Source organism: Euleptes europaea, chromosome 3, assembly GCF_029931775.1.
Source record: "Euleptes europaea isolate rEulEur1 chromosome 3, rEulEur1.hap1, whole genome shotgun sequence".
NCBI lineage: Eukaryota > Metazoa > Chordata > Lepidosauria > Squamata > Sphaerodactylidae > Euleptes > Euleptes europaea.
Window position 1 is genome coordinate 63,301,953 of NC_079314.1, and position 13,323 is coordinate 63,315,275.

General features: G+C 39.8%; 2 protein-coding genes across 2 annotated transcripts in view; one reads left to right on the forward strand and one right to left on the reverse strand.

Moving 5' to 3' along the window:
• IMMP2L (inner mitochondrial membrane peptidase subunit 2) overlaps nt 1–13,323 on the forward strand; it is a 595,832-nt gene that overhangs the window by 207,762 nt on the left and 374,747 nt on the right. The window lies entirely within an intron of this gene.
• Nucleotides 7,490–9,744, reverse strand: LRRN3 (leucine rich repeat neuronal 3). The gene has a single exon (XM_056846161.1). The coding sequence runs from the start codon at nt 9,697–9,699 to the stop codon at nt 7,573–7,575; it is 2,127 nt and encodes a 708-aa protein (XP_056702139.1). The 5' UTR covers nt 9,700–9,744; the 3' UTR covers nt 7,490–7,572.

The window sequence follows — 13,323 nt, forward strand, 5'->3', positions numbered from 1 at the left end:
TACAGTTCCCAGAATGCATGGACATCATAGACCCTAATGTCTAGGTCACTGGAAGCAGGGGGAGCAAGAAAAGAAAAATGGCCAAAGGCTACAAGAATTTTCCCTCCTTTCAGAGATGCCTGCTGGCACCACCACACCACTCCCCAGCAGCAGGGTGGACAAATTGGGAATTGTTCTCTGGTTTGGAGAAGAATAGGCAGCTGTGAGGCTCATCTCTCTTTGAATTGAGGCTTTCCAAGTCAAAAGAGTATGAATTTAAGAAGTAGCAACTGATAGCAAATGTTGACTTGAAACCCTTTTGCAAAAATTCTTCACCTTCCATTCAACATGTGAAATACCTTTGTGTATAAATATCAATAAATGTTTAGGTTGTAGTAGTGTGTGACAGGATATGCTGGTATAAGTGGTCACTCAATTGAAGCACTAGTATATGTTGGGATGGGGACAGAGAGAAGACGTATACCAGCTGGGGAATGTGGTTGGGGAAATATCTCTGTTCCCTTCTGTGTCACTTTTACTAGTTTTTGTTTAAATGGCTTATCTATATCATAAGCTGTTAGCATGTTTAATGGTAGGGTGGATAGGCAGCCCACAGCTACCATCATTTGGGCAACTCCACCCTGGGACAAACTTGACCGGCAATTTTTGCTGACTTTGTTTATCCTTGCTTGCCTGTGAACTTTGCTGAAAGATGCCAAACTTTGTCTCCCTGCTCCAATGTGCCACACAGCCAACTAAGGGTTCTTTGCTTCTTAACACCAAGGACATTTGTTCCCAGCCCATCCTACTATACAATAAATGATGGGCTGTTGCTGGAACCATCCTCATGATTCCATGAAGGGTACTTGCCAATTGGCCTGCCTATCATGTGCAACCTGACCTATTCCTGCCATCCCTCGTTATGGCCTAATCAGTCCAAAGACCAGGCTTGGCCATGTCATCTGCACTCCAGCTGGTTCACTTTACCAGGTAGGGATGGCGATGAAGCAATGGTTGGGGATGGGGGATTAGCGAAATATAAGCATTATGTGTACTGACATAATTTTTCCAAATAGCACATACCGGTAGTCACATATAGTATTTGTAATTTAGATTAAGGAGCCCCGTGGTGCAGAGAGTTAAGCTGCAGTACTACAGTCAAAAGCTCTGCTCACAACCTGAGTTCGATCCCCGATGGAAGTCGGTTTCAGGTAGCCGGCTCAAGGTTGACTCAGCCTTCCATCCTTCTGAGGTCGGTGAAATGAGTACCCAGCTTGCTGGGGGTAAAGGGAAGATGACTAGGGAAGGCACTGGCAAACCACCCCGCAAACAAAGTCTGCCTTGGAAACGTCGGGATGTTATGTCACCCCATGGGTCAGGAAAAACCCGGTGCTTGCACAGGGGACCTTTACCTTTACTTTAATAGTGATTAATCTTTCTTCAAAATTATTGGTGAACGTGAGTCTTTCAGGGGAAATATGAACATCTCCTCTGGGTTTTTTGGGGATGAAACCTCATCATATAACAGCAGAAAGGGAGAGTATCTTATGCTTCAATATAGTACCACATCTGAAGCTATGGATGCACAAATTTTTATTTGGAAAAAGTACACATATTTTAAGCCACTGCACACTATAATTGGTTAAAGAAAGATAGTCTAAAAGATAGTCTAAAAGATAGTCATATAGTCTAAAATGCATATATTACTGTATATTAAGTGTGATGCAGTGGTTAAAGTTCCAGACTATGATCTGGGAGTCCCAAATCTTTGCCATGAAGCTTACTGTTATGACCTTGGACCAGTCACTGTTTCTCAGCCTAACCTACCTCAGAGGGTTGCTGTGAAGGAGAGAGGGAAAAGTGATGTACATTCCCCTGAGCTTCTTGGAGGAAGGGCAGGATTAAAATGGACTAAATAAATACTTATAGGGAAGTCTGCATAGACCAACTTCTTTGTAATAAGCATGATGGGCAGCCCATTCCTAAATGGGGGTAAACAGCGGTGGTTGGGAGCGGCGCAGTTGCGCCACCTCATCAGAGGCTTCCTGGCCGCCAGAAGAAAATTTAAAACCATTAAAAGATTGAGAAAAGGAAAATGCCTCCATTGACTGCAGCAAGGCTGCACCACCTAAAAAGGGTCATTCCTGGGGCAAAAGGGATTAGGTTAGGAAGCTGCCAAAAGGTAGCTCTGCCCCCAGGAATGCCCTGAGAATGCATCCCAGGATACCGGTGCAGGGGAGTTGCACTATTGGAACAAAGCCAGGAGGCTGCGGTGGTATCCAAGTGCCTCGCTTCCACTGGCGTCCAGGGGAACTGGTGTAAGTCGCCCTACACCAGTGTCTGTGGCAGTTTGCACTGCGTAAATAGCACAGATGCCAGCGTAGGGGTCACGCCAGTTCCTGTGCAACTCTGCCACCCCCCTTCAGGATTGCACTCTTAATTTCACTAAATTTGTTTAGACCTTTTGTAGCTAGCACATTTAGAATGGGAAAATATATATATTTAAATTGGTTAAAATTATGCTGGTTAGGCACATGTGGGATTGAGGAGATAATGTATCAATGCATCTGATAACTAACATAAATGAATCAAATTTCAGTAATTTAAAAGAGTTTTCTCTCCCTAATTTTTCTTTTAAAAAATATTTCTGTCTATTCCAAATTTAACAATTATATAAGAAATAAAATTTCTCACAGCCATCCAAATCACCAGGAAAAACAACAACAAACCATTCCTTTTATATTCAGAACTGTATATGAAGGTATTTATTATGTCAGATAGTATTTACTTACCATTGTAGCATAGACTGTTGGCTGCTCTATTGGGTAAGAAGGAATGCCAAGAACATTGCTCAGTTTATAATCGGCAGAAGCACAGAAAGTAAAGTGATGGCCTATGGTAAAAAAGGAAGGTCCTACCGTGGTTTGCCAGTGGGTACTTTTTTTCAGTTCACAAAACCTCTTTTGGAACTTAAACAGAGTTTTGCTCATGCAAAGCAATATTCAGGAGAGTGGCCAACGATGTGTATACTGTAAATTGGTCTCCCTCCCTTCTTTGAAGTTGAACTAAATAGGCAAATAAACCTCCTGGAACAAATGCATTTATGGTGACAAGGGAGTGATAATGGCACTGTAATATTGGACCTCTGATGATGTGAATGAGAGTGACAATTCCTAATTACCACAGTTCTGTATCATTAATTTCCATAGCAGCATGTACTAACCATTGAATAATTCCAGGAAAATAGCTGGGAATATATTGAACACACAGAGCTGCCTTATACTGAATTAGACTGTTGGTCTATCAAGGTCAGTATTGTCTACTAAAACTGGCAGCAGCTTCCTAGGCTCTCAGAGGTCTTTCACATCATCTAATACCATATCCTAAACTGGAGTTGCCTGGGATTAAACCTGGGGCCTTCTGCATGCAAAGCAAATGTTCTTCCATTGAACCACAGTCCCTCCACAACATAGCTATATAGTCACATTTGACAAGATGCGTTTTCATTAATATTATCCACAGTTTGATAGAGGAGATGATCAAATAACAAAAGGCAGTACAACTATATCCTTGTGTAGCCAGCCCTGTGCTTGACCCACAGATTAAGAACTCTTGACTTTTGAACATGACCTTTGAACATGACCTATGAGCTTCCTGCACCTAAACAATACCCATTGGAGTCATTAGTTTCTATGCAAAATTTATAGGAATAGCATACAAAATGTGTTTAAAACACATAATGGTTTGAATATGTTGGCTCAGTGTTTAGCTGTTATATATTTCAAGTGTTAGGTAAAAGATAAAATGTATCTGATAATTTAAACCGATACATTTACTCTAGGGATGACTCTGGGGATAATTCTGCATTATTATAAATTATGTGATGATTAAATAAGACCAGCTGCTTTCCCCCCCACTGATGCGGAATAATTTCTTATGGTTAGGTATTCTTTGTGTGTGGTTATCCAATGCCATTGATTTCGATTGTGGTTGCTTGTAACAAATGCATTTCTGATCTCTGAGCTATATCAGTAAAGGGGTTTAAATGTACTCCAGCTCAAAAGACAAACATACAAGATACATGAACAAGTTCTTGGTGACCTATACAGTATATGCATTATAATAGGTCATATTTCAGCTGCTGTGTGTTTGATAAATAGCCTGCCTCTAAAAGCTCTGTCCACGGTACTGAAATCTCCCATGATATATGAGCAAGCCTGTCTGATAAATTCCAATGTCACCACGTATGTGATGGCGATTCATCAGGTTTGTAATGACTGTGCTCAGGGAAACATATTACATTAATAAAGATCCACATTTTGGATATTTTAGGATTAGCACTAAGATATTTTCTCCTTCCTTATGGCTTAAAATCTTTTTGTAAATAGCCTATATTTTCTACGCAACCACTTAGAAGTGTTACATTTTTAAATATGAAAGCAAGATATCAATTATTAAATGGTCAAATAATGATAACCAATCAGTAGGAAACTGCTTGAATGAGGCAGTTTATGGGTAAATGAAAAGTTGGATGTTTTGATTGCAAGAGTAAATGGGAATAATAAGAAAGCTTGCTGCCTTTGTGTAGTTTGCTTCTGGTCAGCAAAATGCAATTGATTTTATTTCAGCATTTTAAAAATACTGAGGTATGGTAAATATTGTTTCTCCACTTGATTCTTTTTAAAAATCATAGTTACTTGGGTGGGGTTATCTTCTAAGTCAGCCCTTACCAGATCCTGTATAAATAATCACGGGTTGAAGTGCCACCACAGTTTCCCTGTTTATTTCTCCATGTATCTCTTGACAGCTAAAAGCATAGAAGTCTCTTTTCATCGATATTGAACTATCTTTTGTCAAAATCCACAGACAATGAATAAATAGTAAAGTCATTTATTTGTGGGAAAATCCGCTTCCATTATAGAAACCCTAAGTTAGATTTTGAAAGCTGAAAATGATACAACAAATTCAGTTTTAGGACTCTGAATTTGGGTTCCAGAATTTAATGCTGGGCTTTGTACAAGGGTTATTCTTAGTTTCCTGCCTCAAAATACAGTCTTGAAGGGTTATGTTTGCATGTATCTGGAGGGTCCTAGAAACCACATTCTTGTATTCTTAGCTCAGGCATGCTGACGAAGCAGACTGGAAGATGTAACCTCACATATATCAACCAAGTACCTGTTAGTCTTTCAGCTGCCCAGAAAGGAATCTGTAGACTCAGCAGCCAGCCTTGGCCTTGCTGATTTAGCAATCTGCAGGAGTTAAAGCACCAATATCAATATACACTTTTAATCTTTGGAATCTGCACAATTTATCTTTAGCACAGAGACAGAACTGCTGCCAGACTACTATCATTATTTTCTCTTTTTGCCTACCATTCTTCATTACTCTGACTCCCTAACAAGTGTTTCCCCGGATTTGCCCATGCCTTTTTGACTTTGTGATGTTATATTTTAACTGCTTCCACTTAAATATGACTGATGTGTTTTCCTTCTCTGTGGGCTTTGTAAGAGCCAGTGTGGTGTGAGAATCAGTGTGGTGTAGTATACTGGACTAGGATCTGGGAGATCCAGGTTCAAATCCCTGCTCTGCCATGGAAGCTTGCTAGGTGACCTTGGGCAGGTCACACTCTCTCAGCTTAGCCTCATGGGGGCATTGTGAGGGTAGAATACAGGCAATCAGAATGATTTAAACTGCTTTGGTTCTCCACTGTGGAAAAAGGCAGGGTAAAAATCCTTATATTGTTGCTGTATTCTTGCATATCCAACATGATACATATCAGACCCATTTTAGTCAGAAAAATCTGCTCTCCTTAGAATCTTGATTTCCAAATCTGGATGGGCATATTTCCCTAACAGTTAATAATAATGCCATAATTCTATACCAAGCCTGTACATGTATGCAAATGTGATATGCTGTGGGCAGAATGTTTATTTTAAATGCAGTAACATGGGGACAAGACAGGTAAGCAGCAGTATTTTCTTTCCATTTCCTGTTATAAGTCTACTGACTGAGCTTTTCTTCATGAACCTTGACATGATATGAATAGAACTGAGCATTAATGAGACCATTCATCAAGGTATGATGAATTATCTGGAACTTTCCCACTGACTCAATTGGGTTTCAGTTCAACCTTTTGTATTCTTGTTTGTTCCTTTCAGGTGAGGCATTTGGTTGTATGGTAGAGCTACAGAACATGTTTCTTAGGAGTAGCAGTTCCTTCTTGAGTTGCAAACTCACAGCGTGGTTGTAAATTTCATTTGAGCATTTCAGTTACATTTATTGCTGGAGTATCAAGAAAGCATCATGAAACAATTAAGTAAATACATATGTTAGATTTGGGTGACCTGACTTAAAATTTCTGCATGGCCATAGTCACTGATGGAAATTGCTGTCAAGTCGCAGTCAGCTTGTGGTGACCCTGTAGGGTTTTAAAGGCAAGAGATGTAAATTTGCCATTTCTTCCCTCTGTGTAGCAATCCTGGACTTCTTCAGTGGTGACCCACACTGTTTAGCTTCCAAGATCTGGATAGGCCTTGCCAAATCACTATTAGCTTTGCTTTCCATGGTTTAAGACCACTAACAGAGCCATACTAAGCATAGTAACACCCTTCTAATACCATTTACTTAGAAAGGTGTTACTCTGCTTAGGATGGCAATATAAGTTGCTGTGAACGCTGAGCCCCTTAAAAATCCTGCAGAAATGATGATAGTAGTAGGTATATGGTAGTCAATTTTGAGTGCTTCATAGATTATAAAATAAATGTAAGTCCTAGGAGATTTTTCCGTGGACAGATTGTAAAAATGTGTCCTGGTGCTCAGCTTTTAGTAATGAAACATATTCCTTTCCTAAGCATATAGAGGATAGTAGTTTATTATGTGTTTTATTGCAGTAACACAACCTAAAAAACCCAGAATGTTCTAAGCATTCGGACACAAATTCCCACAGGAAAATATAGGTATATGTACCCAACATTGAAATGTATGCATTAGACAGTAGGTTACAGAAGAATTTCTTTAGAAAAAATAAAACCAAACTATTTTGGCTGTAATCAAAAATGTATTTTTGCTCATAAAAAAGTTTCACATAGTCACGGTGTCTACTCTACAGAATTTCTCCATTTTGTTACACCACGGGTCAATTCTAGTTTCATCTGGTCACTGCAAAAAACAAAAAGAAACAAAAAAACAAAACAAAACTCGTGGCTAGTGTGTGTCATACAACACAGGAGGAGGGTATTACTCAGTTCCACTATTCCTACATTTATTTATTTTTTTAAAAAAACAACAAATACAGAAAATTTTCTGTCCTACTTGCACTGTTGCGACCGTATTAAGTGCTTCTTAGATTATAAGAAGTAACACTATAAAGTCCTATAAAACAGTTTGGCTGGCACAGTACTCTTTGAAGACAGGTGTTCGTGTTTTTTAAAAAATACCACACCAGTAAATTATCCTTATTTATAGCTATTTCAATTAGCTGAGTCCAAGCCTGTGATACTTATAGAGGAATACTTTTTTTTTGCTTTTTTATTGAGCACAACTGTAGTCTTGCACGTGTAATTTTAAAATATTAAGTACAGCAACACTGATATTTCATGACATGTTAGCTGGAACGCCTATCACTGTTGCTTTGACTTCGAGTGCTGTGCTTTTTTCTTTGCCAGTATCCCAAAGGCTAATTAGAGGAGGATAAAGCTCACTGAATGAAAAAGATTGTTTCTTCAGGTAATTCCTTACATAGCTGTGTCCTGCATCACAGTTCATTTCATGAGAGATGCAACTGAAGAGAGATACGAGGCATATGAATCCCAAAAGAGCCCCAAGGCAGGCCAGAAATGTGATGATGTTCCTTTTCTCATAATTTGTCACTGCCGGGTCCAGTCCTTTTGTGGTGACATTGATGCATTGCCTCGCATTCCACAGTTGGACAGTGGGGATGCCCATACAAATTGTATATTCCGTCAACGGGATTAGATGTGTAAAATTATATACCTTTACGTGGGATGGGATGCGAGCGCTCTGAGAAGGCAGAGAGTTTCCATCTTTGGGGAAAGCAGCCCATCTAATGGCAGATTTCACTATTTTAGAATTTGCTTTCCAGGACAGTAGTACGGAATTAGATCGCACATCTTCTATTTTAATAGACAAAGATTTATGGTTATCCCGGGGAGAAGACCCATCCACATTAATCATAACAGATTTTAAATCTGCACCAACTAAATTGGTTGCAATGCATGTATATAGGCCACTTTCTTGATGTGTTATATCACTGATATCCAGTGTTCCTTCTGAATGTACATAGTATTTGGCAGAAACTGTGTTTGGCAGTAGCTTGTGTCCTGATGGAGTTATCCAGTATATCTCAGGTTCTGGTTCTGCTGTTGCTCTACAGTGTAAGGAAATGTAGCTGCCTGTTTCTAAATTCAGGTTCGAGGGGAAACTTTCTGGGGCTATCAGTGGAAGGCAGATTTCCATCATTTCCCTGAAATGAACCTTCCTCACATTCTGACCCTGAAATTCAGGAGGATCCACACAAAATAACGACTCTGGCTCCATGAACCTGATGCTAGTTTTATTCATGTTAATCCATCGAATTACACAGTCACATCGGATTGGGTTGCTGTGTATGCTGATTTCCTTGAGATTAGGCAAAGACTCAATAGTACTGCGGTACAGGGCGCTTAGTGCATTACTGTTGAGCATGAGTGATTCCAAACGGGGAAGTTGAAAGAATGCATTTGGGTGTATGTATGATAATCTGGGGTTATTGGTAGCTTCTATTTTTCTCAAATCTGGCAAATTGTCAACTGCCAGGTTATCTATAGATATAAGTTCAGGCATGTTATTAATCCCCAATTCTTTGAGGTGAACCATATTGCTAAAATCCCCTCTTCGTATTCTATTAATAGGGTTCTTGTTTAGATCCAAAAATTTAAGGTTTGTAGCCTTCTGAAGAGTTGTGTGGGGCACTTTAACTAACCTGTTGTCATAAAAAGAGATGCTTTCTAAATTGTCAAGGCCAACCAAGGCATTATCTGGTATTTCTGTGAGATTTAAGCCTGCTAAAACCAGGCTGCGCAGATTGATAAGGGGTTTAAAGTTCATGTCTTCAATTCTTATTACTGGATTTTCTCCAATCATTAGAATCTCAAGATTAGGAATAGCTTCAAACCATTTACTGTTGATCAGTTGCAGACTATTTGAATTGAGATGAAGTCTAAGAAGATTATTCAGGCCCACGAAGGCTCCTGGAGCGATTGAAGAAAGCAGGTTGTGGTTAATGTAGAGTTCTTGGAGATTGGTTAGTCCAGACAGACATTTGTCAGGCAGCTCCGTAAGTTTGTTTTCCTCAAGATACAGTGAGAGCAACTGGGGCATCCTCCTAAGTTCAATATTGGCCACTGAGGATAAACTGTTCTGAGATAAATCCAAGCCAGTAAGGTTTACTGGGAAGTCTGATGCATATTCAGTTTTTGTAATGTTGTTTGCCTGTAGCAGTAGAACCTGTGTGTCCACAGGCAATCTGGTTGGAAAGGCAGAGAGGCCAACATCATTGCAGTCTATTGTCAAAGCTTCCATGTATATAGATCTTGGAGTAAACCACGGCCTTACCTCACACATACATGTCTGAGGGCAGTCTGCTTTTTTATCCACAGAGTGTACTAGTGCAATGGAAGTTAGGCCAAGTAAAAAGTGAATTATGAGTGGCATGTCCTTCATTTTAGCTCAGTGTTCCTGAAGAGTAATTGGCCCTTAAGGATTGCACAATTACAGTTTTTTTTAAGTTCAATTAGAGTCAGTCATTTGATAAGACAAATACTTTCTTTCTTAAAATGATGCATGATGAAGAAGCACAACGATCTCCTTCCTGGAAATAAGTGGCACCTTTGCAATCACTCTCTCTCATAATGAGAGACATGTTTTGGGAATGATGTCACACTCTTCATAAGGATAAATACTGAGATGCATTTGAAAATGAAGTCCATTCAGAATGTTGTTGAAAAGGAAGCAGACCAATTATATAGTAGTGTTGACTTTATATCCCATCACATCTTCCTTCTTTTTTATTGTTATGCAAAAGAGGCCTGCAATATAAAAAGTGAAAATAAATTAGTACTTGCAAATATATAAAATAATGTAATCCTAAGAGTGTTTTTTTTGCTGTTGGTCATGCAGCAGTCTGGCAGACTTATCCTAAACATTTATGCTATTTTTCCCATAATGCTAACATCCATACATATAGCACCAGTATAATAAAAATAAAGTTGTGAGTTGGGCCTGTAGTTCTTCCAGAATTACAACTGCTCTCCAGAAATCTGTTCCTGTGGTTGAAATGGAAGTTTTGGAGGGTGGACTCTAAGGCATCAAATCCCCGCTGAGCTCCCTCCCCTCCCCAGACTCTGCCCTCTGCAAGCTCTACTCCCAAATCTCCAGGAATTTCCCAAATTGGAGTTGGAAATCCAGGTTGGGCTTGTATCAGGAAAGCACCAAGTATGAAAGATTATGTGCATTTACATGTTTATACAAGTCTAAGGATTGAGCCTTAAATACAGTTGATGGAGAAATATTCTTGTAGGCTTGTAGAATGTACAAGAGAAAGGAAATAATGCCTTAACTCATTTGTCCCCTTGTCCCCCAGTGAGTTGATATCTGCTGGGTAGATGGTGGTTTTGGTGTTCTGCCACTTCAATCTGAAGTAATCAAAAACCGTGCCTTTTTATGGTGTCATCTGTATTATACAATTTTCTCCCCTCAGAAATTTGCCAGAATAAGTTTTTAGGTGATGCATTATGATGTTTTGTTCAGATGAGCCTTTCATTTTCTTTTGCTTAATATAAATAGTTAAAGAATTGTATTGCATACCCTATTGTATAATATCTGTGTTGTAAACTGTTTTGAAAGTTAAGTAGCTGAAAAGTAATGGATAAGTTTAAATTAATGAAATCCAAGTGAGCGTAATATCAGTAGTAGGTGTCAGAGTGTTTTTTCAAACAATATCTGAAGGAGCATGAATATTTGCTCTTTGAAATTTGTAGATGTTTTTAATTATTTTTGAGAACACTTGAAAAATTTCCTGATGTTTTTCATGCTTTCATGCCCAGTCAGGGAGTATGAAATCTGAGGAAGCATAAAGTCGCACCTTCTAATAAATGACAATATCACTGCAACCTATTCTGTCTCCTTGGTTTTAGTCTTATTTCTTTATTACAAAGTGTTTCATCTTGCCTAAGCCTAGAGGAACAACAAATAATTCTAGTCGCTGATGTTGCTTGAAATTTCCTTTTGGGATGTTCTGCATGTATATAATCTGCATCTACAAGCTGGATCATGTGGTCAAGGATCCTAACAACTAGTTACTGTGATGGGCAGCCCAATCCTAATGGGGGGGATAGTTCTGCTGCGGCCAGGGATGGTGCAGCCACACCGCCTCAGTGGTTTGCTATCAGGTTCAGCAAGCCGAAAATACAAGTTTGAAGGAAACCCCGTGGAACTCTGCATAGAGTTCCAAGGGGCTACACCTGCCTTTTTGTGGGAGTGACTCGGCACCTGCGAAAAGGGGCATTCCTGGGCTGAAAGGGCTCAAGAAGCTGACTAACATCAGCTCCAGCTCTGGAAATGCCCCCTTTGATGCTGGGCAAGCCTTTGCACTGGGAAAATGCTGCTGGTGAGTCTTCACTGGCACCCGAGATTTGTGCTGCTGCATTGCTCCCCAGAGCCGGCATAAGTGACCCTGCGCCAAGCACTAACGCCTGTGGGAAGGTCGCGCTGGCTCCTATCCCCTTTACCCCCAATTAGGATTTCATGGTTAGCATACTCTGTGTGACTGTTTGGGCCTTTCCCCTTTTTAAACTAAAAACACCCCCCACCGTATCACAAAATGGTGTGTGTGTTTTTTAACTCTTAAGGCTTGTTGTGTGAGTATGAGATGGTGTTAAAGAAACAGAAGTACAGTACCCATCTTGGCACAGAAAAATACTGGCACAATTTTGTGGGTGCCGGCTACACTATCCCTCTTTCCTTAACAGAAGCTAACCAACACAGACTTATTTTGAAGCAATTTGCAAACTAGTACAAATAAATATTACATGGTTCTTGTAGGTTATCCGGGCTGTGTAACCGTGGTCTTGGAATTTTCTTTCCTGACGTTTCGCCAGCAACTGTGGCAGGCATCTTCAGAGTAGTAACACTGAAGGACAGTGTCTCTCAGTGTCAAGGGTGTAGGAAGAGTAATATATAGTCAGAAAGGGGTTGGGTTTGAGCTGAGTATTGTCCTGCAAAAGTGTTGTCCTGTAAGTATCAAGATAATGTGCTAATGAGGGTATGGTATGTTAATATGGAACCATTGTATCCTGAAGTGATCTGTTAATGTGTGTAATCCAAAGCTAATCTGTATGGCTATTGTTGAATGTTGTCTTTGTCTGGAGGTTTTTCAGGGCAGGAAGCCAAGCCTTATTCATTCTTAAACTCTCCTCTTTTCTGTTAAAGTTGTGCTGATGTTTATGAATTTCAATGGCTTCTCTGTGCAATCTGACAAAATAGTTGGTAGAATTGTCCAGTCTTTCAGTGTCTTGGAATAAGACCCTGTGTCCTGTTTGTGTCAGTCCATGTTCAGCCACTGCTGATTTCTCAGGTTGGCCAAGTCTGCAGTATCTTTCACTGCTGAGAAATCAGCAGTGGCTGAACATGGACTGACACAAACAGGACACAGGGTCTTATTCCAAGACACTGAAAGACTGGACAATTCTACCAACTATTTTGTCAGATTGCACAGAGAAGCCATTGAAATTCATAAACATCAGCACAACTTTAACAGAAAAGAGGAGAGTTTAAGAATGAATAAGGCTTGGCTTCCTGCCCTGAAAAACCTCCAGACAAAGACAACATTCAACAATAGCCATACAGATTAGCTTTGGATTACACACATTAACAGATCACTTCAGGATACAATGGTTCCATATTAACATACCATACCCTCATTAGCACATTATCTTGATACTTACAGGACAATACTTTTGCAGGACAATACTCAGCTCAAACCCAACCCCTTTCTGACTATATATTACTCTTCCTACACCCTTGACACTGAGAGACACTGTCCTTCAGTGTTACTACTCTGAAGATGCCTGCCACAGTTGCTGGCGAAACGTCAGGAAAGAAAATTCCAAGACCACGGTTACACAGCCCGGATAACCTACAAGAACCAATGAACTCTGACCGTGAAAGCCTTCGACAAAATATTACATGGTTGGCCTAGGGTATGAAAATGAATGCAGTAAGGCGGTAAACCAATGTAAAAAATATTTGTGTATATGATAACAAAATAGTTCATCTCAAACTGTTTGT